The sequence below is a fragment of the Ciconia boyciana genome, chromosome 6 (assembly GCF_034638445.1).
Source record: "Ciconia boyciana chromosome 6, ASM3463844v1, whole genome shotgun sequence".
In the NCBI taxonomy this organism is placed as follows: Eukaryota; Metazoa; Chordata; class Aves; order Ciconiiformes; family Ciconiidae; genus Ciconia; species Ciconia boyciana.
The window spans coordinates 33,590,692-33,616,906 of record NC_132939.1 but is presented as its reverse complement, the minus strand read 5'-3'; the positions used below and the strand labels follow the sequence as shown (position 1 = coordinate 33,616,906).

The following is a 26,215-nucleotide window of genomic DNA, read 5'->3' as shown; positions in this document are numbered from 1 at the left end:
CCACATCCTTCAAAGTCCTCCACACACAGGCAAGATCAACATACCCTGACATTCATAAACATGCTAAGAGCAGCCCTTCGTCAAGAACCCCCTGAATCTAATTAGTCTATTACAGGGAAGAAATTTCCATCTCTATATTCTGCTTACTGACCTAATCACTAGGTGATTCACTGATATCTAACAACAGGTATTCTTCATCCACAGCTTGGGAGCTTGTTTCCTCTGAATTCTCAGTGCAGGAGGCAAATTTGATATTAGTTTGAAGTCCATTAAGAGAGCCTTCTTGACTGGTGTTTCTTGAGACACAAATATTCATTTAATGTAAGCTAAAAAAGTTTGCTTAAAAAGGCTCTGAACTGCCGTTACTCCTCAGCCAAGACAAAGAAAGAAATCAAAGCTGAATTAGTGTTCCTGTTTGGCTTTGTCTATAAGGCGTTGATGGAAAACACTGAAACTGACACTCCTTTAACTTGGGCTTATTATGACTTGTATGATCAAGTTAGCTTTTAAAATATGCCATAAGTTTTACAGTCACCAAGGGATACCAGGTTTGCCCTGGTGGTCAAGGATTTTTTTAACTAATCATTGGACTTTTTGAGTACATTGACTTGTAACTACACAGACAGCACAGGCCTCCTAACTTCCAGAAGAATCTTAAAAAAGGTCTATCACATGTAAGCATTTCTACCTCACTCAGAGCTTGAATCCGGTACTTGAGTTCTGGGAACAAAAGTGTTCCCAGAACTCAACACAAGACCAGGGTCCTGGAACAGTTTGTTGTACTGCAGGAACATAAAAAGTCAAGTGTCAAGCAGAAATACTCTCTGCTTATTGTTTATTCTCATGAAACAGGCAGCCTTGGAAGGTAAATCACCCCCAACTTTGGTCAGTTTCACCTCTTCTACTTTGTAAAAAGCCACCAGCTATGCTTGTAAAGGAACATGCTGATGAGACAAAAAAGGGGAAGGTTAGTGTAGCAAAAGAAACTGAAGCAAGTAAAACAGTAATGCCATGAACAGCTGAACATACCCAATAGTTCACTGCTCCCCAAATGAGGAAGGTCTTGCTTCCTTCTTAAATCCTCTTCTCAGCCTTACAGGCCTCCCTTTCTCTTATCCATCATCTATGCTATTCACTGGGCCCACCCTGAACCTAGTTCAACTTGCTAGGCCATAAGAAAGCTACAAAGCTTTTCCAAGTTAGTTTTCTAACTTCTCAGCATGATGAGTTGGCTCAAAAACCAGGTCAACCACAGAATTAGTGCAATGGACATAGCAGGAATGAGGGCCTGGAAGCTTTTAGACAAGCCCTTCCAAGCTCACAAAAATGGCCCAAGATACGTATTTCTGATAGTGACACAAGACTCAGCATTTTAACCCTTGAACTGGACACACAAATGGATCCCACTCTGTAAAAAGCACAGGCTCAACACTCCCATCACAAGCAGAAAACAATTCTGTAACAGCCTTTTTGTAGTATGAAAACCAGTTTAAAAGTATGTGATGGTCATTAATAGGACAGGAAAATAATAATTTTGATCTCAAAAACTTCCAGATTAGTTGATGTAAGGGGGGGGGGGAGGGGGGGGGACATTGATTCTAGTAAAAAGAAGGAGATGGGCACGGGGCTGCATGGAAAAGAGGAAGAAGGGAGAACATGAGTACCAAAAAATAGCTAGAGTTACATAGTTGTTGCTTGAAATATATATGTAAACTGACTTGCTGAGTTGCCCCCAGCAATTCTGTAACAATACATATTTGCAATACGTGTTTTATTGTAAATAGTTTAAGATGCACTGACTTGCCTTTTTTGATTTTCTTAAAAGGCACAGCTTCCAGACCCCATCTAGCGGTGTGAGTGCCTTACAACAGCCTCATTAATCAAGACCACATTCAAGCTTTTCAACACACTGTTTTTTTAAAAGAAACACAGTTGGTTTCAGTTTAACGTCCACCTGAAAGAATGGCAATACTCACACGTTCTAAAAATAGAAAAATAAGATTTCCAGAATCACTAGCCAACTTGTCATCATGCTGGACTTATATTAGTTCTATTTTAACAGTGCTTCATATGCTATTTTTGAGAAGCCAGCCCACCACATTCAGATCTTATTAGTATACTGCAGGAGAAGGGGGGAATCTCAATTGCTGCACTAAATCTGAGACAGAAGAGATATCAAGCTGTGAAGGGACTTTGGGAAAAAGCAAAATGAATCCGCCTCTGTATCCTGACTCAGTCAGCAAGACTAATCAAATTACAATTATTTGAAGTGAGCTAAACTTTTCACAATTCAGAGCTGTGCAACTGTCTCTAAATTTCCCCATGCATGCCAAGAAATGCTGGCTTTTCAATTACTTTCTTCAGTGTAGTAGCCAAGCATAAAGCACTCCCAGCTTCCCATTGGAAAGTTAACCAATTTCACAGTATATGAATCAAACCTACTCATAATCAGGACTATTTTCCTAACCCTAAAAATATTTTATTTTTAGTTTGTAGAGGTGTTTAGTGTTGCCTGACTAAAGAAGCAGATAAAACCAACTCTCCTGGCTGAAGGCATGTAACAGCAAGCTAGATGACAAATTCTCCTATAACCCAATAGGAGAAGAGCCAGGTATTTTGGAGAAAAATACTCTGGTGTAAAAATGCTCAGATTTTCTGGATAAATAAGTAGATGCAGCTCTTTTGATTCTGACAAGCAGTGGAATCTATATCTGAATTCTCTAACCTACTAGGATATTACTACTCCATTCAAGACTTTGAAAATTTAGAGCTATTAGTTTAAAACTGCACAATTAGCCATAATCTACTGACTGCCATACAAGTTTAGAAATTAACAGCAAATCACCTCTTTTCTGACAGTGCACCATCAAGCTGAACAAAGTTAAAGAGAAACTATACCTCACCTGAGAAGCCTCTGCTGATTAAAAGCAGAAATTCAGCATTAAGCCTGATCCCCTTCAAAGGAGGAAAGGCCAGCCGAATCCTGTGAGTTTATCAAACCTCACCTATATCTGTGAAGAGTATTACCACACCAGTGCTGTTGTCACAACACATTATGTGAAGGTGTTAGCTCCAGTACTGCTATTGGCCACAAACAGCTAGTCTTTAGAATTCCAGGCTTTTCATTTACTTTCTGGATTTTGCAGGAGAGCAGTAACAGGATTCCCCAGAACAGTCTCCAGTTCTGAGGCAAACTAAGTAGTGGCTGGATCAGTTTAACTCTGCTTCCATGTGAGAACCGACAGAGAACAGGACAGTAGTTGGAGTAAATGAGTTTTACAAGAAGTGTTATACTAGCAGCAAATTATTAACTACATATAACCATTTCACCTTTCCCGTATGGGAGGAGTGCTGCAGCCCTGCTTAACCCACTGGAAGTTACTATTTTGGCAATCCCCAGCAAACATCTAAAAGTATCTATACTTCTTCCGCTTCTTTCTACCCAGTTCAACCCCTAATCAAAACCCCACTACCACACATCGTGACAAAACAGCTAAAGTTTACCTGATCTAGTAATGTCTGCTAGCACCACAGGTGGAATGATAGGACTGAAAAACTCCCACAATGGCCACAGTATTATGAAGGATTACATCGATACTGAAGGAAAGGAGGAATTTCCCTTGACGGCTTATGGCATAAAATAAAGTCTCTCACGAGCGAACTTCGTGCACAGCAATGGAAATAAAAAGGTAGGCTAGGGAAGTAATAGACAGATCCTAGTTATATGTTGTGCTATTCAACAATCCCAGTAAGTTAATACTTCCACATCGTGTCCCCCAAATGCCTCTATTCCCTCATCCTTCCTACACCTCAGGCAGTGTTACATCTTCTTGGATACTGATGACACTGTAAAAGAGAGCTACAAAGCTGTAGAGAAGCAAGGATTTCCACCATTAGCAGACTTTTTTGACAATGAGAAAAGCAGCTGATGCAGTAGCCCTTCTTTGCTGTGCTAGTGTTCTGGCATGCAAGTTACACAGGCAGCTTCCTGTTTATCCCTAGATTATGGAGAACTTCAGGGCTGTTTAACCCATTCTGCCTAAAAAATTCATCAGTCAAAATGCTTTTGGCACACATCTTACTCGAAACTACATGTTGTACTTTATTATTAATAAGAATATGGAAAAAATACACAAACTCCCTCACATACCAACTTCAGTTCTATATAAAGTCTAACACAAATACTTACAGCATTATGTGGATTACTTCATCCTTAACAAATAACTTTTTTTTCCTGATAATTAAGTTCACAGTGTATTTTCCCCAGAAGAGACGGTAAAAAACTAAAACGCACAGATGAAAATCTAAATTCTGGCTTCCACCTCCTCACTGGAGTGAGGATTATATCTTAACAGATCTACAAATTAATAAAATTGTTTCCTCATAAGACAAAGTGAATTGGCCCCAAATATGTTAAAAATCAAGTTCCATACTTCTAGATTAGCAAACTAGATCTGCAGAGACCAGTGGGAGTTTTGGCAAATGCTCTGTTACTTTATTAAAGACTAAAAATGCAGTCTAATTTATTTGAATATGAGGGACTCCAGCTTTGGCAGCCCACTAGCAGGACACAGCTCACTCTTCAGAGTCCTCTTCCCTGAGAGTTTCCTGGGAACAAACTGCAGTGGCAGCAGAGTGCTTTAGGCCATTTTCTTTCCCTCAGCCAAGCGTACCCTTCTCACCATGTTTTGGGCGCATCTCTGATCAAGCAAAGGAGGAAAGCCGATGGCTGTCACCTGCATCCTGCATTCATTTATGCTACAGCTGCATGCTGTGTTAATTTACATGTCACCGGCATCCTACATTCATTTAAGATTCATTATCACCTGCATTCATTTAAGTTACAGCTTGCTCAGCCCAAGTCTGAGGCTTTAAATATCAGTCAACAGCATTTATTCTGTGAGGAGCAGCCTGTCTCTTACTATTCACTTTCGTGTTTCTGAGTCCTCTGGGAGGCACAGGCTGCAGGCAGGAAGCATGTGCCTATTTTATACAATGCATCACACCTAGTAGGTGCAAATGCTTTAAATTCAGTGCTTAAGGGAACAGCTGCGTGGTATGCGCGCTGTATGTTCAGCTGTACAATAAGGGTGTTGCACGCATTCCCCTATGCATGGAAAAAGGGGTGTGACCTATCGACCTCGGAATTTCAGCACTGTAGTTGCAAGGTATGATGTTTAACCATCACCCTTTAGCTTTTTAATTGGATAGATTTACTTTGATCACATTAGGACCAGAAAAGGGTAGCTCTTGTCCATCAGATGCATGTGTACAAGCTTCCACCAATTTAATTTATGCAAGGCCTTCAAGACAACCCAGAGGTTATAACATAAGGTACCCTTTCCCCTCCCCTTCCATCATTCAAGAAAAGACTGTAGAATTCAGATTTGTCAAAGGTTATTAAGTCTTTCACACTGGTGCTAAACCTGGAGAAATACAAATTACTTGCCAAGAAACATTACCAATTAAATTCTGTTATAGTTATATTTGGCGTTAGAAAGAATAATGCCACAATACAGCTAAAAATGTGTGAGCACAGACTATTATCCCATACACACACAGTAACCCCCAACAAGCTCACAGCAAGCACTCTGCCTTGTCGTTAAGATTGACAAAGAAGGCAGGACAGCATCTAGACTGGAGAACTTCTGGGTTTCCATGACCTGATAGCTGCTACCACCCCAAGCAATAGCTCATCAACACTTTCATATATAAGCTGAGAAACTTTTGGAGATCGAAGTCTTAATGAGAATAGCTAAAAATAAGAAAAAGGCACTATTTCTGCTATTAGAAAGCTGCTGTTACAATTTGTAAGAGGAGAATTCCTTACTCAAGTAATCTGCTCCTGCATTTATCAGGGTCAGTGCTTGTATCCTTAGTGACACTTACTTCCTCTCTCTATTCCTGCTAGCCTTGTACAACCTTTCCAGGGGTGACCCCATTTCACTTTGCTACTGAAGTGAAAGACTTCATCTAAATTTTGTATCCATATAGAATTTCTACTGATATAAGCTACACCACTCTACCAACATCATTCCTTTTACATTCACACTCTGAGAATAAATGTCTGAAGAGAGAAATGTTTTGGTGTAACTCCCTTTCGAAAACAAGACCAACTCAACCTGCGCAAGTTCTTAAATCACAAAATTGAGGTAGAAGCTGAAAAACAAAGAATCCTGCAAAACCAGTATGAGGACAGCTGGTTTGGCAAGACGAAGCCAACTTTGTCCATATCAGTTCACAAGGAAAAAACAGGCATGAACTGAAGTTAAAATGACAGAAATTTTATGGCAAAAAAACCAGGAAACATGTTTTGTAAGAGCAAAATAACCCCCTATTTCTCTCCCTCTATCCAGTAAATGCTGAAGTTAGTTTGATGTTAGAAAGTTACTTACCAAGACCTATACATAAAGAGTTTGACAAGGTAAGAGAAGATAGCTTAGACAACTTCCTAACTCCCTTCCAGTTAAATTTTATCAAACCTAAATTTAATAGCAGACTGTACAACAGCTGCCAACAAGGGCTCTGGCAAACTTTACAAATGTGAGCGAGTTCTAGAGCCACCAGCATCAGAATGCAAATTCTGATTCCAGCTTAAAAATAAAAGTCAATTCAAACAATTAATGTTTACAATTTAAGAATAATAAACCCTCCTGAAACCATAATTTGGCTGCTATTGTCACGGATGTCTAAGCATTTTAGAATTTTTTTTAAGCCAGTTTTAATTAACTTCATATGAGATTGCTTTTCCTCTCTGTACACTACAAACCCAAGAAGAATTTTTAGTGATATGCACTTCTAGATATTCCAAGAAATTCACCAATAAGGGGAGAGTCAAGTGTACACTACGGAAGATTTTAAATAGCTGAGGCTACTGCACTGTAAAACAAGTACCACCTGGTTTCCCCTCCTTTCACTTTTTAAAAAAATTTCCTTTCTACGCTTATACTTGTAACTGGAAACATGTAAACATGTTTCCCCCTAAAAAGGGAAACATTTACTTGAGGTGCTCAATTTATTTTTTTCTGATTATTATAATAAAAAAATGAAATTGCTTTCAAAATCTGAAAGATTGAAAAAGACTTCAACAGACACTTAATCTCTCATGCACGTGAAACTCTGGTATCAGACATTGCATATGTCCACTTCAGAACCCAGCCTAACCACACTTCATACTGCAAACTTACTCTCTTACTTTGCTTAAAATCCTGTGCGAATCTGGAAGCACATTATGCAGCCAAACTGATTATGCAGGTGTCCAGGAAGTCATATAAAACTCTTAAGCATTGAGTAAAAAGCTGCCTTCACCACAACCTCTAGTCAGCCACTGAAAACTGAGCTGGGTAGAAAAAAAAACCTGTAAACCAGGCAGTGCCCACCATGGCTTCTTCCAGTATTAGCAAGTCCGTGCTAAATATAATGATGCAAACTTGACACAACAACCCAAGTTAATCTGCAGTGGTGAGGCCAGTCAGGCTTCCAAAAAAACACTTACCTTAACATTGAAGATCTAGCCCCATTTTAAATCAAATTAGATCGTACAAACGAAGAAGAATGTTAATTATGCAAAATAACTTAATTCAGCATTACTAACATTGCTGTTAACTTTGTTCTGCATCTTTTCTTACCATCGTATGTTCTGACTTCAAAAAAAAAAAAGAGAGAGAGAGTGGCATGCCATCACCTCTCAAGGGAAAGAAATAGCACAGCATAAGACAAGGACAGCCAGATCTTACCTCTGAGGTTTACGAATATCCCAGAGTCCCACACCTTCCTTAGAGTTGGCAGTAGCCAGTAATCTGGGTTCTACTGGATTAAACATCACACTGTGAAAGGCTGATGGGTAGTGTGCCAGGCAGAAGGGCTCTGTTGAAAAAGTTGACGTTTCAGACATAAGAACAAACAATGCATACAACTGTTCAATGCAATGAGTTTGGCAGCTTAATACGGAAACAGCATAACGAGATCTGAAGATACGGAGACATGTTCAAACCATTTCTCAAGCTGACACATCCAAAGCAATACAAACACTGAGGTTTTAAAATCCACCCACGTGTACATTAACTTTGTCTAAATATGGGAAAGGACACATACTGGATTTCAAGACACCATTTTGCTTATGGAAGGTTATCAGAGTTTAAAACTAGCCACTTAAAGATCAAGTATTTGAATCTTCTTAAGGTTCATGACCAAACGGTCTTCTAACAAGGACTACACACGGCGGTGGGGGGGGACACTTCTGAAAGTCGCCTAGCAATAAATACCTGGAAGCTTCCACAGCCATTGATGATCACCCAAACTGTAAATGTAGCAGCAATTGCTTATATGGGAGAATAATATTACAAAAAGTGAAATAAGTTTGTATGGAACTCAGCTCAAAGCAAGCCGCCAACCCTGAGGAAAAGAGGCCTGCCACCTCTTAAGTGCTGTACAAGCAGCTGTACAAGTAGACAAGAAGGGTGTTCCTCTTGCATAAAAATTTTGCTGTTCACACACAGAGTTAAAAACATGCTCATCCAGACTCTCTCCCTCTCATCTTGATTAGTGTAACAAGACTGTGTTTGGCCTGCTACTCTGCCCTATTCATCCCGTCAAAATGCTTCCTCCAAGGAAAAAGCCTTGACTCTGTCATCCTTCTCTGTATCTTTCTGCTAGCTTTATGGCTTTAGGCACAGTCTAATTCTCTTTGTTGTGTGTATCTTTTGTGGCATGCTGCCACCCTTTCACTCAACTAAGAAACAGGAATCAATGCCTATTTTGAGCCAGGGATTATGCCAGACTTTTCCATTCACTGTTTGTTTTGATGCAACCACTGTGTTGCTCACATGCTTGGGAAACTCTCTTACTGCCCTTATTTGAGCCACTGTGTGCAGGCACATTCAGCCCCACAAGCACCTCCAAAGGTACTTCATTTTCTTTCCTCGTATCTCTCATTAAGACATCTAAAACATGGTTAAACAGACAACCCTCCCAAATTCCCAATACCTTCTGAAACTACTGCCCATCAACCGAGACAGAATTAACATTTACTTCTCCTGCCCCATCTGTATCTTCCTCTTATGCTCTATTTACAAGCTTTTTGACACAGGGACTTTCTTTTTAGTGTTCATTTACCAGTGATCAAAACAAAGGTCTGACCATGGCTGAAGCTCCCTGGTGCTATTAATTGTCATAGCAGGCAGAGGCAAAGGGAAGAACAGGAGCAAACTTTTGTTCTGCCAGCCTGCCCCAAGGCTTTAGAGATTGCTGTTGGTCTGCCGGCAGCTCCAAATAAGGTTTAACACCAAAACTGACCTTCTACATTTGCATCATCAAATCAGATCCCTGCTGGGACATAAAAGACTGTGTTATTAAAATGGCAGCCCCCACTGAGAAGCAATGGCCTGCATTAGCTGGGTGGAGAGACAACATCAGATTGCTAAATAAAGGAGTTGTTTTTTAAAATAAACTTTTAATTTGTGTACATTTGTTTAGTCAAATCATTGTCACTAATTACTGGTGTTTTCCTTCATCCCTTTATTATAAATAGCCTGGCCTGGTACCACAGTTTTCTTCTAAGATATCGAAAGTTGTCTTTCAGCCTGTCAAATTAAAGAGAGATTACAGGAGCTAAACTAATGAGGCACTAAGTCACTTTAATGAAAACTAGAGGGATTACTTTTTTATTGTTCTTTATGCTCATTCACAAGTGTAGCTCTTATACACTGGAGTATGAAAATGTTTTTCAAGGGAGAAGCTCAACACCATCTCTCTAACAAAAATTAAAAGTGGGGTTATAAAAATTACTGCATAAATCACTCAGCAGTGAAAGGCAGGGAGAAACAGAAGGGGAATGAATTAAAAGAAGCTTTTCCAGCTTCTTTTAATGCACTATTTTAAACTAGGAGGTTATTTGCAAGATTTTAATGAGCTGGCTGCTCAGGGTAACTAACTATACTTAACACTGGCAGGCATAGCGCCTATTCCCGTGACAATACCATCGCAGACAAGGGGATTACCCCAGTAACAAGCATTATATTGTGGTAAACATTGGCAGAGCTCACATATAAATGCTGACTCAGGACTCCTATATAAGCACGCAAAAGCCCTTTATTTAAAATTCAGAGAACCTAAGACACTACTCCAAAAAAGCCCCAATTGTACCACAGCCAATACTTCTTCGCTCCATTTTCACTGGTGAAGCCTTCTCATTCGAAGTCTCAGCAACAGTAAAAGCAGTAGCAAGGTTTAACTACAACAAAGAAGGACAAACCTCATTTCATACAATTTCAGAAACTCAGATCAGATTGGACATTAGCTTACAATACTGAGCAGCTTCATACAGATGCATTTAAGCATCCAGTCCCACCGACTGTTGACACTAGCTGTCAGCAACAGATCTGTCTCCTAACAGAGACAGATCTTTTATGGTGTAGAGTTCAGGAGAAGGCAATAAAGGAGCATTTCACCATTTCTAATTTTTAAGCCGTATTCGGTGTCTGGTCTCATCACTTGGATATTATGAAAACAGAAAAACAGGGATGAAGTGACACTTGGATTTACCAAAGGTAAATTAGTCACATCAGACTAATTTGATCTTTCTTTGATAAAGTAACTGACCTTTTATACAGGGGAAAAGTGCTAGATCTAATGAGAACTAAATTCACATGTGGTATAGTATCAAGCTTAACTACAGGCAGTTGGGATTAGCAAAGGGAGTTACACGGGGTATGAAACTGGCTGAAGGGAAGACAACAGTTCACTGTGCCAGTAAGGGACTTCTGAGCAAGAGGGAGGTTATTAATGAGTTCCTCAAAGACAGAGAAGAGACATTATAAGTATCCGTATTAAAGTCTGTGATATACATATACTGAGTGTGTGCATTGCTTTTCAGAGTGTTTTAATAAAATTACCAGATGGGAAAGAGAGAAAGGGTATCACAATTGCACAAGAAAATCGGAATTCACAGTAAGAATCAGACTACCAAAAACTGAATGAAGTGCTAGTATGTTTAATTTTTATTTATACAAAGGCAATATGCCTGGGGTAGGGAGGGCATCAATAAGCAAACTACTCTGAGTATTCTGGTGGGGCTTATCAAGAAAGACCTAATTCTGGTTACTCACATTCAATAAAGCCCTCATGATACTAGTGGCTCTAAAAGACTCCTATGAGACTATAAAGTATGTCGTTTCAGCTTTCATTTCCTAGTCAAAAAGGAACAGAATGGCAGTCTAGAAAGTTACCAAATTCACTAGGTATGGAAAAAGCTAATTCAGTTAAACAGCAACTTTGACCCAACAACAAATGTGTACAAATTGCCACAAAATACATAAGATGGATTTCAGTGCCATAAACAACTTTCCTATAAGATCAGTAGAAAATATGAGTTGAGGCAATTGCATTTAATCAGCTTACAAAAAAAGATGAAAGTTTATTTTAGCTATGAAGGAAGGGAACCAGATTCTGTACTGCTGCAGATTGCTCAGTTTTAAATTCTCAGCTTTATGTTCTTTAGGATGGGGTAAACGCACAACTTCATTTACTGAAGTATTACTTAAGTATTCGTATACTAAAATTAAATTACTGAAGTATTCCTCTCCAAATTATGTTCTAAACTGAGATTCTTCAGCTTTAAAACTGCAGCTGTAAAAACACAGATTGCAGTGTTTTGAGAAGCTGCAGGTTTGTTACATAAATCAACAGTATTCAGTTCGGTTTTAGAAAACAAAAGATTGAAGTAATAATTCAACTTCCCTGTTATCACATAAGGGCTCTAAGTTTCCATACAACCAGAAAACATTATGCATAAGAACAATTCTCAGTGTCACAGGGAGGTATATAAATAGCTTTGGAAAATTATTCAAATCAAAATAACAGCTTTCTAAACATCCAAAACTTCTTTATCCCAGGCTATAGACAAAACCAAAAAAAAATCCACATTCCTAATTGATTTCAAGTTTAGCAAGATGTTTTTATTGAAGAAACATGTCCTCCACTGCTTCTTTACTCAAGTTAAAACCTATTCATACCAAGGTCTATGGTAGCCTGCACTATATACTGGTACTTTATGAAGTCACTTAAGACAGTAATATTGAACTGTAAAGATCAGGGCTTGCCTATCACCGGCCACGAGAATTATGCCTCACTTTCACCCTTCTCTAACGCTCCCTGTCTCAATTGTCCCAGATAAATGTAACTTTTCCATTCCCTCCCTTGCCCAAATTCTTCCTAAATCAATGATCTTTTCCATCTAGAGATCTCACCTCCATGGGAAGACTCTCGGATGTCCCAAATAAGAACCCGGCCATCATCTGATGAACTGGCAAAGATGTTGTCATTTACTGGGCTCACTGAAAGGCCATACACTGCATCTTCATGGGCGAACACATCCAAGGTCTCAGTGCTGGAAAAAAGACACATAATACTATCACTCTTTCTTCTTTTGCTGTTGTTTTAAAAAGCAAAGTATTTACAGCTTTATCTACCTAGTAATACTTAGTGACAAGGTTTATGTAACTTTATAAGAAGACTCTTGTGTTTAATTAGAGTAAAAAACAAACAAAAAGCCCATGTAGAATTATCAAGATATCATGCTATGAGGAAAAAAAAATCCTCAGACCAAAACCCACACATTAAAAACTCCAGAAACTGCAAGATGCTATGGAAATCACGTTGTATCAGATTAAGCTTGGGAGGAGGTAATGGAAAGGGAAAGAGGTCTTGGGACCTGTGGACTACTTAATGTAAAAAGGAAAACAAGACAGAAGTTCATTCTTTAATACAGGCTTCTGTATCGTCCAAAAGTTCAGTTGAAGTTCACAAAAGAGCAACTTTCCAGCTGGCATTTTTAATAAGTTTTCTTGGTTCTCCAGGATAGACCAGACCTGTATTTTTTCCATGTAGAAAAAGCAGCAAAAAAGAACAAAATAAAAATAAGTCCCTCAAAAGTACCTAGATTTCAGCCATTCTGCAGCTATAAAAAAGAAAAAGCCCGTTCTCCGTTCTTTTCCCAACTTTCCCAAAAGAGGAAATAGTGGCATGGAGAGGCCAAAAGCTAAAATACTAAGAAAGAAGAATCTGGCGTTGTTCTCTTGCTTTGGCAAAACCCCTTTATTTCTTTAGAGAATACGCTTGTATACAATCCCCATACCTCATGGAAACTCCACCAAAGAGATCCCATATCAAATCAGTGTTTTGCTCACATGGCAATTGATGTTCTTAGTGACAGATCTACTAATTCTGTCTCATGGACCATTAATAGAAAGGCCAAAAAAGCAGTAAAAGAAAAAGCCATTTAAAAGTATGAAAAAGCAGTTGATAGATCAAGCGTTATCATTCAAGAAGATAGAGTAACTTTCTATAGAAATCAATCAGAACTCAATGTGTCAGACCAGTAAGGTCTCTTTCAGAAGATCACACAAATAGCCTTAGAGGAATTAATTCTGTATGCATTACAACTGGACTTAGCATACCTAAAAAAAACCCCCCTGATACCAAAGCACATTAAAAATACATACATATAAAAAAGATTTGTTAAAACATCTCAGCAAGACATAGCAGGAAAAAATGAGTTATATAGGAAATTGTCAAGTACAAAGATCTTGTGGAAGCTTGAAAAGTCAGAACACAATAAACACCAGCGTCTAAAATTTTGACATTTCTACATTTAATTAAAAAAAAAAAAAAACAAGAAAAACAAAACACTGAACAAAATACCCTTCCAAAAACAAACACCCCCCAAACGAAACAAAAAACACACAAAAACCACACACCTCCCCAAAAAACCCCAAAACCCAAAAAGTCAAACCAAAACAAACAAAGAAAACCACCAAACAACGTAATATTCCTGAGAAAGCATTAGAAGAGTGAGACAAAGTGACTTTTCCCCAGCTCTCATGTAAGATTTATACAAGAAGTAGATATAAGGTATGATGGAAGGCAGATGAACACTGATTAGTTCAATGCAAAAGGCTTTGGAAAAACCTAGCAAGAAATATGTCCAAATTATGTTAACCAGGATGCAGGCAACTCAAAAAGATTTAAGGTTTTATATTTCTCTATTCTTACATATATCTCTTCATGTTTTTTCTTTATACTTGATTTTCTTGAGTTCATGTTATTTAAATGGTCATTGCTTAAATCTGTGGAAGTTACTACTAGAGACCAAAATTTTAACTTTATCATTTTTCTACTTCAAAAGCAGTAAGCTCAAAAGACATGATACCTAGAGAACTCCAATCTAATACATTACCACTACTGTATTAATTATATTTTGACTAACAGCCTAATCTTGATGTAGCACAACAAAGCCTAATTCCCAACTGTTTTGCAGTTTTGGTAGAAAGTAAGTATCAAAATAAATATGCTTCATATTAGCGTGGAGAATCAGGCAGCTGCAACCAAGGTTTTAAAAAGTAGTTAGGTAGGCCCGAGCACTAGCTATCTTAAATACAAGTCAGGTGAGTGTTTCGAAAAACAAACTAAAAAGCCTGTATGTGCCACAATACTTGTATATGTGCCAGAATAATGTGGCTCTGAAGCTACTCAGAACTTACTATGCTGCCTGCAGGACAGCATATGTATTTAATAACCATTCTCTTTTCCAAGGTCAAAACGATGCAGAACCCAAGTGCTGAAAAAAAAATGGGGTGATGGGGAATACTTCATTCCAGATATGAATTTAGATAAATAAAAAGCATGTTTCAGGATTAAAACACTGTGCTCTTCTCCCAGACTATTAATTTAAAACAAAAAGTGCCTCCAGTGAGTTGACATTAAGCGAGCTCTTGAAGCAGTGGAAACACAAACTTTGTATTTACCTTTCAACATCATGGAGTATAACTTGCTCATCGTTGCCTATAAAGAGAAATATAAACACTTAACATCACATTCCAGTGGTTAAAAAGCATTATAGTGAAAAAAATAAAAAACAGTATATTTTTTTAATTTTTTATTTTGAAAACAAAACTGAAGCAGAGAGAAGACCAGTTCAGTTGCCAAGTGGTCAGCCCTCTGCTCAGTTACGTGAAAGGCTCCATGTGACATTTCCAGTCATGATCAAATGCACCAATCCATTCCATCTGCTACTGCTCAACAAATAATTCTACTTAACTGTGTTACTGATCATTGTTCAGTTTGAGCTTGAGTTTTGGGAAACTTGCAGTAAAAAGAATATTATGTGAAGCAGCAGAACACCTTTAACTCTCATGCGAATACACCTTTCTTCCTGCTCACAGGATGCTCCATAAAAAGATAATGGAAGGTGAAAAGAGATGCCATAAGCAAAACACACTGGGCTCCCAGCTCAAATGTCACCAGTTCACACTATCAGCATTCAGGGTTTTACAACCATTGAGAAGGCACGAACATGACAGCCAGTGTAACTTCTTTTGTATTAACAAAAACCAAATGAAGTAACCAGACAATCATGTCACTTTTCTTTAATCACGTCCATTGAATACAATGGAAATTAAACACATGCAGACTAAGAGGGTCACAGATACAAAGTAATTCCACTAGCTCATGCAGTGTTTTTCAAGCTACAGCAACAGAATATTTTTTTATTCTCTGCATTGAATATTAATTTATCTAATTTGGCACCTCCTTTTTAGAAATATTTAAGGAGACACACATTTATATTTAATTCAGAAGGAAAAAACCAGAAAGCCCACAGTCATATTTTTACGCTCAGTATGTCTTTGTAGTTGCAATATCAAGTTGAGAAGCTTTCCTAACGTACACCAAAGCCAGAGGTTCAGAAGGAGCAAGATTTCATGTTATGATTCTTAAGTGTTCAGTTGACTCAGTTTTCATTTATCCCATACACATTTCAATTTGTATTCTGTCCCAACAGAAGAAATATGAGAAAGTTTCTCTTTGACTAATGAGGTGTGAGATTTCTCTACATCCACTTGCTCTTTGCACAGGCTCCTAGTTAAATTGTGCCAGCCTTAGATTACTGCAGTAGCTCATCTTTTCCACAGTACAATAAACAAGTCACTTACGTGTAAATGTCCTTTGATCATTAATTGCAATGGAAACTGCCCATTATACATTACAGGCAAGGTTTATACCTAGTAGAACTACTCTAGTGCCTATGTACTTCACCAGTGAAAAGTGTAGCCTAGTTTCTCCAGTGACAAAACTTCCTCCAGCAGACACTGCTGCTCCTCACTCTCCATGCAGTATGAACACGAGAATCATTCTAGATGCCTGGCTTCAGGCCTCTAGTCATCATGGGATCAACCTTCCCTTCCATCACAAGCTCCAAAATGGGAAAGAAAGAAAAGGAGGGGGTGTGCAGAATAACCACTGCTTCTCTGTTTTATGTGTGGGAGGAGGAGGTGGTAACAAAAATCTAACCACAAACTGCTTGGTTGCTTCTGGTAAGGATTCATCCCTGCAGAAAACATCACTACTGTTCAGCCCAGTAGGGTTCCCACTAACAATGTTTTACTTTAAGACAGGAGAGTTCACTCTTCATTGAGAATAACTGGGTTGTAATTGTATACGCAACTCTCCCATTTACAATCTCTCTTGTTTTGATAACTGCAGTTACAATGATCAGAAAGACAAGAAGTATCTGCCATTCCCTTCAATTATACCTGTGAGGATGAAATACTGCAGAGCACATACAGAGGAGCACAGTTAAGGTGACCTAAACCCCATAGCTGTCACATCAGGCCTCTACAGAAACAAATTCAGTTCCCTGTAGGTTTATTTCAGCTTTTCATATATCTAACATTAAACGCAGGAAAAAAAAAAAAAAAGTCTGTGCAGTTTACTAGGAGGGGATCTTTCATTTCAAATGATGCTCTACTCTCAGTGTGTGTGGACAGAGAAGGGCAATAGTATTCTTCAGGGATGGGAACTTCTTTGGTATCTTGAGACAGTTTTTTCTCCAGCGATTACATGCAAAACATGGTCCACTCAGTTCCTGCCTTCCATTTTTGTAATGGCTACATGTGGTACATGCTACACATGCGCTCCTTCACAGGAAAGAGCTTTGAAATACCTTGGATGCAATTCAATTTGTACTGAAGTGGAAAATCCTTTCTCCTCTGCTATCAAGAGCTGCTTCAGGGAAAGGTCGTTAGATCCTAAGTCATTAGTTGTTGGCAGCTTTATTTACACAATGAACTGAGCTCTGTGCACCTTGTGCTAGTTTCCATACTCTAATTTTTAGTGGTTTTTTGAAGTATTCCAACTTCCATGATTTGAATACAACTTCAACTTCAGTATGGGGGGGGATGATGACCAATAGATCTTAGGACCCTCAATTCTTTCAGACCTTTTAGGAATCTCCCAGAACATTGTTGAGTGAATAAATATAGTTAGCCCCATTTTACCGACAGAGATAAAACAGATGGTACATCTAGGCCATGCAGCAAAATGACTCTTTACAAGGAATCCAAGAGTCAGACTCACAACCCTTGCAGATGAGCTCTGTGAATCTTGGTGGAGCAGCTGAAAGAGTTCCTGACTCCTCCAATGGAAATAATTTCTGGCAGAGGCACAGTGTGTTTATGCAAACTGGAGGAGGAAAAAGTGATGAGAACGGCCAGTTTGTCTGTGCATCAGCTGTCACAGCTCATCTAACCTGGCATCTTAGCAAAAATCCGCCATAATCAATGATGTAAATCTTTAACTGCAGGTGTTAACTGCAGTGGCAAGGTACAGTTAAACCACTCTGCTACCCTGATAGCAGGGCCCAATGGACAGAAGGTTGAGTTGGAAATGAGAAAATACCATTACAGCTGCTCCAGCAAGATTTGGCACAGTTCATTCCTTGAATATTCATGTAAGGTTCCATTTGTCTGAATTCAAACTAAAGTAAAACAGACTCCAGCCCAAAATTTCATTGGAATCACTCATGCAGATACATTCATTTGAAGACAGTGTGGACTGCTGTCTTTCTCATAAAACAAACAGCAGTCCCCAGAATCAGAAGATAAGCACCACTATTTGACATTTTTGGGCTTTTCTCCACCTGAGAAGTACATATGAATCATTTTGTCCTTAAAAATTGACACCATCTTAAGCTTTGTCATGCCTTTTTCCCTAAGGGTTGTTATAGTTTTAACACAGCGTTGAAGGATGGGAAGCTTCCACCATTCACATGCGCTTAGAATCAATTTATAGCATTGATTTGCAGTTCACAAATCTTGGTTCAAAAAGGTAATGAAGCACTCTGACCAAGTAGTCTCATAATATCCTAAAATAAGTCTAGCTGTATGTTAATGGACATACTGATGAAAGATACAAACTCCTGTCCATTCTATTATCATGTCAGACAGAGGAGATGAAATACAGCAGAAAATGACACTGCATTTTGACCGTCTTGTGCCTTTTTCTTCTTGACTCAATTTTCCTCCCTACCTCAACACTTCAAAAATCAAGAGGTGAAATGAACCTAAATGCTAGGGTTCATTACCCCAGAACAAGTACATATCCACTTTCCTTATATTAGTTTTAAGACAGAATTAAACTTTGTTAAAAAGTGGATTTATATTGAAAAAGATTAAGACTATCAACACTAATTAGAGCCCAATGTGCCAACAGTTCTAAAAGGCAGACACTTACTAGTGAGGACTGAAATGAGGACTGAGAACAAGTGATCCACCAATAGATGGCAATAGCCCTTCATTAGCCATCTAAGGGTGCATTAAAATCAGCTAGTAGCAGCAGGTATTTTCAAGCATCAGGCTTGAGTGCCAGAGAGGATGCAGGGTCTGCTCTCAGTACAGCTAAGACAGAATAACAAAGACCATGTTCTGCAGTCTGTAGCACATGTAGGGGCAGACTGGACCCAGGGTTCTCATGATAGCTCGAGACACGATGCGTTTACACCAGGGTTTGCGAAAAGGAAAAGCATGACAAAATTGAAAATGTTGTGTTAGCTAAAGAATTCCCTGTTCCCCAAGAACCTTCAGCTGCTGATTAAGATCCAGATCCTTAGGGCACTATGGAAAAGACCTTTCATGTGGGGCAGGATCTTGCTCATGACTTCTACTCTCAGGCATTCACAATGCAAACTCCTGTGAAATCAGGGTGCTCTTCCTTCCTTACCTCCAGAGAACACTTTTGTATTGCCACTGTTGAAAGCTAGGCAGAAGATATTAGAGTGATGCTCCCCCTTCAGCTGAACTGGTTTGACTCTTGAGTGGATGGCTTCTTCCATATGCCAAAGTAAGACCCGGCGGTCATCCCCTCCTAGAAGAAAGGAAGGAAATGTGCATTACTGCCCGAGCCATGTGCAAATTGATGACAGACAAGTTACTTAACTCTGCAGTTATTCATAAAAGGCTTTGCTGAAACCCTAATTAGCATAAAAAATTTTATACTTCGCAAGGGTTTGGATATATAGACACGCACTTATATTAAGGTGCCATGCAGGCAGGTATTCAATTAATATTAATGAAAACAGAGGAATCAGAAAGAAAAGTTTGGATTAAACAGCTGCCATTCTGCCAACACATACCGACAACCTATAGCAACCTGGAGACTCAGAATTTTACTGGTATGTAAAATTCTGTAGCAAGCTGCAGATGAATTACATGCCAAATATGCATGTTGGCAAAATGCTTCTACACCAACTCCTTGTTGCCAGTATCGCTTATGTTATTCATGAAACAGGAACTTTTTTCCCCTTTCACTGACAACTGTATCTCCTCTAGCAGTCTTTGCAAAGCCTTCACAGCATAGGCTGGCTACAGGAGTGACATGTGGCCATGAAAAGATTTTACTGAAGCATTCAGAAATCTTCAGCATGCACAGTTATGTCATGCTTCTAGATCTGTAAAGGTTAAGACAGACATTTCTGAGGTGAACTCCTGACAAAGAGAATAACTGGGGAGAAGTTGTTCAACTCTCCCTTGCTTTACAGCTTGCTGTACTTCTAATTGCTTGCCTAGGTGCAGTTCTCAGGTCAGAGCTCTCAGAGCTCTATGCACAAATATATTTAAGTGCCTCCTGCTCTGTCTGGTAAACAGTCAGATATAAATATTAGACACTGTTCATGCTTTAATTGCATAAAACTATTGTTTATTAGGAAGAGAAAAAAATTCAAGATACTACTGCATTGGACACTCTCAACATCAATTTTGGATACCTGTAAAAATCTGAATAAAGCTTTTTCAAGTCAGACTCAAAATATTTTTGGTATCTGTCTTTAATAACAAACAAAAGAGAATGGCATCACAAGTCAAAATTGCCACTAGAAACATGCTGATTTCAGTTAAAACATTTTACTGCTTCTTTGCACAACCAAAAGCATAAACTCAGTGCCTTCTGAGCTGCTATCCAGAAGGAAAAAGGCATGAAACAGAGACAAAAGGAAACTGAAATTAATTGGTCTGCAGTTTACTTCAAGAAGAGGCAAATGCATAAATAGAATTCATGACTACTGTTAATCAGATTTCTTAAAAATTTTCACATCATATGCTATTAAGAAGTTTTCCCATGGAACTGAGTTATGTCAAACATCCTTTAAGTTAACAGTCTCTCAGCCTTTAAGTCTCCTAACAGATTTTATGACAATCACTTTGATAGGCAGTACAGCTACATGTTATGCTTACCCATGCTCCATGAAATTTATTGTGTATTCCTCCTCCTGATTTTGTACTTTACAGAGCAAATAAGAAATAAACGATAAGAAGATTCGTGATGCATTTGATAACTACTGGGAATAAGAGTCAAATGTGATGGATCCAGAAAAACTCACCGTAATTTATGATCAACTAAAGTGATGGGAGCTTAGATTCCTTTCTGTCTAGAAATAGGTGAGAAAGTTATATTTGCACCCTAGTGACTGCAGATGAGCTAGTAATAAGGAGACATAGAAATACATGACTGCTGAAACATATGACCACATTAGTCACACTAAAATCAAGAAGTGATTGTCACACTTGAAGTGGTTACTTTCCAAAGCTGTCACAGACAGATCTTAATGTTATCACTACCTGGCAAACAATTTAAGCAACATTTAAGGCTGGTGAACACCAACATTGCTTCTATCAGACTACATTTATTGTCTTTCAAGACTTCTGTAAAAGACATTTCAGGGCAAAACATAATAACATACTGTTGTTAATTGTTACCATAGCAAACCAATTTGTAAAACCACTGCAGTAAGTCTACACATCCCTCCTACCTGACAGCACAGCCATCTAGGTGTCTCACTTTAACAGCAAACTCCTATTCATTGCCACTACCCACCTAGTCCAGATACGAACAAAATTGATGAAGATATCAAAGACAACAAACATGACTGTGGTTTCCAGCAGACATACAGTAGGGTAAGAGAAAAATTGCAACCTTTGCAGAAGAATCTTTGACAGTGTTAAAAGTTGCCACTACCTTATTTTTTATAAGTTCCTATACCTTAGTGCCTGTTTCCTCTGTCTCCAGCTTAGAAACAACTCTTCATACTGAATCCAAATGTCTCTCTCTTCCCAGACACCTAGATCTCCACGAGACCTTGGTACAAAGGGCCCCACTATTGAGTATCCAACACTACAGCAGTCTGAGAACTATGTTTGCCTTGGTGGTGGCACATGTTCCACAGTTTAGGAGCTTTTAAATGTTCCCCACACTCGTGCAATTCTGTCCTTTCTCCATCTATGTATTGTCTTGCACATACTTGTCTTTAAGAACTTCTACAACCCTGTTTCATGCCTGAGTTTTATTCCTCTCATACCCCACTGAGACATAAAAGTTTAATAAAATGGTAAAGTTAACTGGGTTGGAAGCATGCTCCCTTGTAACTCCAATTCAGCTATTCCAGAAATACTTCTGACTTAAGGCCAGTTCCACTAGAAAGAAAAAGCCTTACCAATGTGTCCAGTCACAGAGGAGGATTTATGGCAGAAAGACATTTTACCAGTCTCCACATGCTCATACAACAGAACAAGAAGTGTTAAGTCACAGGCAAATACACCCAAGAAAGGGCAAGTCTTATGTGACTGAAACCAGGAGAGGTGCAAACCAGCAAATGCGATCTCCACTACCAAAACCTGGCTCTTTGAAGTTAGAAGGAGAGGGAAGAAAGGAGGGAGGCACACATGTATGGACAGGTATACAGGGAGATAGCAAAGAAAATGTGAATATATAGAGCTTTTACGCTCTCTAGAAAGGAACCATGATTCATCAGACACAAAGTGTATGCACATTATGCAACATAAATTACAAGTCTGAGAATTATAGAAAACTCCAGGCCTATAGCATTCATTCTGTACAGCTGATCAGTGAATGCAGATTAGTTAAGACGCTTTCAATTTATGGTGGATTTATTTTGCACATACACCAATTCTACGACGTGTGAAGCAGAAGACACTCAACACTTCTCAAGAAGCACTGGGCCCACTGCACAAACTTGTGATAACTCCGCAATGCTCCCCAAAAGAGCATAACTGTGCATGGTAAGGGTATGTTCTTGACATGATACAGAGCATATACAAACAGCAACAGGTTTACTACACATCTGGGAAACCTGGATATATGGCCTCATATGAAAACACCTTAGCCACCAGGGCTCCACATGTGGATTTTCAAGAAATTGAAGTCCCACAAAGTCTTGAATTTGTAATTTTTCAGTTCATGGTGTCAGAAGTAATAAGTTTGACATCTACAAAGTGGAAATAGCTTCACTTCCATCTTATTTTGCTGATTCTGTTTAGGACTGCATGACTGACAATTTGAAGAGTAAAAGTTTGTGTGACCCAACTAAAAATCATACAATGCCATTCTACAGTTACTTTTCAGAAAGGAACCACATTTTAAAAGATGTAATTAGTCAAGTACGTCAGTGTTCATTATGGGTCAAATGTGCTTCTACATTCAAAATCAAAGTCAGACAGGAAGAGATGTCAGACCAAAGAAGTATTTGTGGTCAGAGACTGGAAATTTTATCACCTTCCCATATTACACTTAATGTAGAGAAGAGCAGTATTCCATTTTTTTTTACAAGCACACATGAATGAAAAATACATAAACACACATTTTTCTTCTCCTTCCCCAAGTCACTGGAAGACTTTGTTAATGCTTTGGGCCTTCTGACTAATGTTGATGAGAGACACAGGCAGGATTAAGGAATTCTACCTAGAAGATACATAACAGAACACACCTAAAAAAGAAAGCTTGCATTTCAAATCTTGGGATAGTTACCCTGAAATAGATTCTTAAGTAGACAAACACTTTGTGTTCACCCTTGACAATCTTCTAGTTGCTGTTGACCCAAAGTGGACCTCACAGAAGAATTAGAAGTGCCTTGTCTTCTTCACAGTTTGCCCGCTTCAGAATGGTTTGTGCATGCTGCACACCCCAAGAATCGGGGGAGGGGGGAGAAGGGCTTCCCCCAAAAAGTTATTTCTTTTGTTTTGGCTTGGCGGGGGTTTTTTGTTTGTTTTTTAAAGTAGCACAGACAAACACTATAGGTAAAATATGCCTATTCTAGATAACTGAACAGGTCCCAAATGACTCAGCATGGCATATATTTCAGCACAAACACTGCCTCCACAGTTCCTAAACCAAAGCATTCTAGGTTTGCCCTCCTTTTGGACTAGTTCTTCCCAAAAAAGTTTCCTGATCTGGTTACCTTCTAAATAGGTAATCACTAAATTTATACACAATTAAATTTGGAAGAAGAGTCTACCTGACAGTAACAGTGGTCTACCTGTAGTCCAGGACTGTTCTTATTAGTCTAAAATGGTTCGAAGGGGGCCAGAACATACCCTTGCCAAAAGCAAATCTAGTCTAAAGAGTGTCTGCACAGCTCATGAAACACATCTGAGCTTTTGTGTGCTAACAGAAGCACTTCAAAATCACACCAGTCAGGACTTAAACTGCAGTTTTAAAGTGCATTAACCTTGCTGATTGTGGACAAAGCTCAAGACCGCTACTCCTCTTTGCCTCCCATATACCAGGTCCAGTCACTGAAAAACCTACATGGCAAGTGGGCAACACTTCTAAATCATAACATAAAAGATTAATCTTATTGCCTGTATCTACTCAAGAAGTTGCACGAATCACAGAAAGTGGGATCAGACAGTATTTCAAGAAGTTGATCACTTAGCTGACCCTGGCCATCGGCAAAATGCCAGACTGTATCAGAATTATTCCCAGCAGATGTGTGTCTAGTTTGTTCTTAAAAAAACACCACTGAGGTAGATTTCACACCCTCCTTAGGAAGCCTATTTCAGTGCTTCATTATCCTTGCCATTAGGCAGATTATCCTAGTATCTAGCCCGAGGGTGCAGTTTGACGTTACATATAATCCCACTCCCCCTTGCCATGTGCTCCTGCTATTTTCCCTCCCATTGAATTCAGTGGTGATGCAGCCAGAGGTGAGCAGGTTAAAGAAGTTGACCTGACAGAAAATCAACTGTCAGACAAACAACCTCTCCCTCCCTACTCCTTCCTCGTGTTCAGATGCTTCCATCATACCACCTTATGACTTTAAGCTATAAAAGCACCACATTACAAACAATGGAGAGGATAAAAAAAGTGAGTCAACTACAGGATGAAGGGGACGTGTAAGATCAAATAGCATCCTAAAATCTTTCTTCCTATAACTTAAGACCATTTCTTTGTCCCATTCCCAGTGGACAAAGAAGAGTTTACAACTTTATGCAGTAATAATTAAAAACACCTTTATGCACCTTAAGACTTGCATCTCTACTCTGCTTTTCCTTCTGTAAAGTAAATGGACCCCTTTCTTTCAGGCTTTCATTTTTCTAGACCTCTGATCATTCCTCATACCCTCTTCTGAACTTTATCTAGTTCGGCCACATCCTTCTCAAAGTACAGTGCTCAAAATTGAGCACAGCACTCCATCTGAGGCCCCAACAGAACCAAATAAAGCAGGATTACTTCACATGCTTTACCATGCCTGGTGATACTTATGCTGTGATCTAGTATCACATTTGGATCCTCTTCTACATGACCATGGTCTAGTCTCCATAGTGTATTTGTAGAGTTGACCATTTTTATTCACGTGCTGTACTTTGCACTTGTCCCTATCAAACCACATGCCATTTTTTTCCAGGTAATGTCTCTTCATTAACTTTAAATTCAATTGAAATTATTGCTGCCTTTCCTGGTATCCCCTTTACATTTTGTAATTTCTCAGACATTAATGAAAACATCACATAGTAACTGGACCTAAGATCCCTCCTCACACAGAATTCTGCTTGATACAAAGAGACTAAGATCAAGACCACCCCTCTTTAAAACATACTTGATACACAGTCCCCTTAATTCAGAAGTAATATTCCACTACCTTTGCTAAAGTCACCTCATTCCACTGTTTTAGGCTCATGCGCCTTCACATTTACATGGCAACCAAATGACAGATTAATTTCCAGTACCTTCTTGCATCCCTACAAATTTACGATCATAGAAGAGCTATTAATTTTTGCATTATCTGGTGAGGGAAGAAGCCAAGAGAAAAAGAACATATGCATGGATTAAGTAAACCTCAGATTACAGTACTTCCCAGAAGTTATCTTGAAAGTGCAGTTTAAAGCAGGGAAAAAAAAAGTGGGAGGTTCTGAAAAAGATACTCATGTTTGTAAGAGATAGCAGGCATGAAAAATGACAGTCAGATAAACAAATAGGAAAACATATCCACCAAACTTGAGGATGGGAGAAAGAAAGCCTATTACACAGACTAAGTAAAGATTATTTTTAAGAAGTTAAATTGCAGAAGGAGATGCTTGGCATATCTGAGGGAAGAAGTCAGTTGCATATCATTGCATAGTGAATTTAATTTCCATGCACGGACAGCCATGTGTTTCTCAAACTGTTAACAGAAAAATACCACCACCTAGTATATAAAGTGATTTAAAAACACATTTTGTCCAATGAAATCTCTCAACTCCATCCAGCAGCTGGTTTTAACTAATTTCAGCCCACTTACATATTTCTTATATGTTAAGCTTTCCTCTTCTCTTGTGTCATTCTACAGATAGGTCTTTTCTACTTGTCACATTGCATCTTCTCCTGAGTATCCACCTCCTCCTTTCATTTCTCTCGATTTTCTTTAATTCTTATCCTTATGCCTGTCCCTTCTTCTAGCACTCCTGCCCCAAAACGTTAGTGTCTCTGTCTCTTTCTCCCCCTCTGTAAAGTGACACTGTTGAGTTCCACACAGGCATAGCAAGAGCCTACAGACTGGCCCCCAACCCAACTTGTTGACATCAATTTTTTTACTTCAAAACATGGTTAGGAACAAAAT

The 26,215-nt window shown here is 38.8% G+C and overlaps 1 protein-coding gene across 2 annotated transcripts in view; it reads right to left on the bottom strand.

Moving 5' to 3' along the window:
* DCAF5 (DDB1 and CUL4 associated factor 5) overlaps positions 1–26,215 on the bottom strand; it is a 76,315-nt gene that overhangs the window by 46,154 nt on the left and 3,946 nt on the right. For both annotated transcript variants that reach the window (XM_072866102.1, XM_072866104.1), the window contains exons 2-5: positions 19,051–19,194; positions 14,802–14,838; positions 12,246–12,385; positions 7,737–7,866 (exon numbers count right to left, since the gene is read on the bottom strand). In XM_072866102.1, coding sequence (XP_072722203.1) covers positions 7,737–7,866; positions 12,246–12,385; positions 14,802–14,838; positions 19,051–19,194 — 451 coding nt within the window. The remainder of the gene's footprint in view (positions 1–7,736; positions 7,867–12,245; positions 12,386–14,801; positions 14,839–19,050; positions 19,195–26,215) is intronic.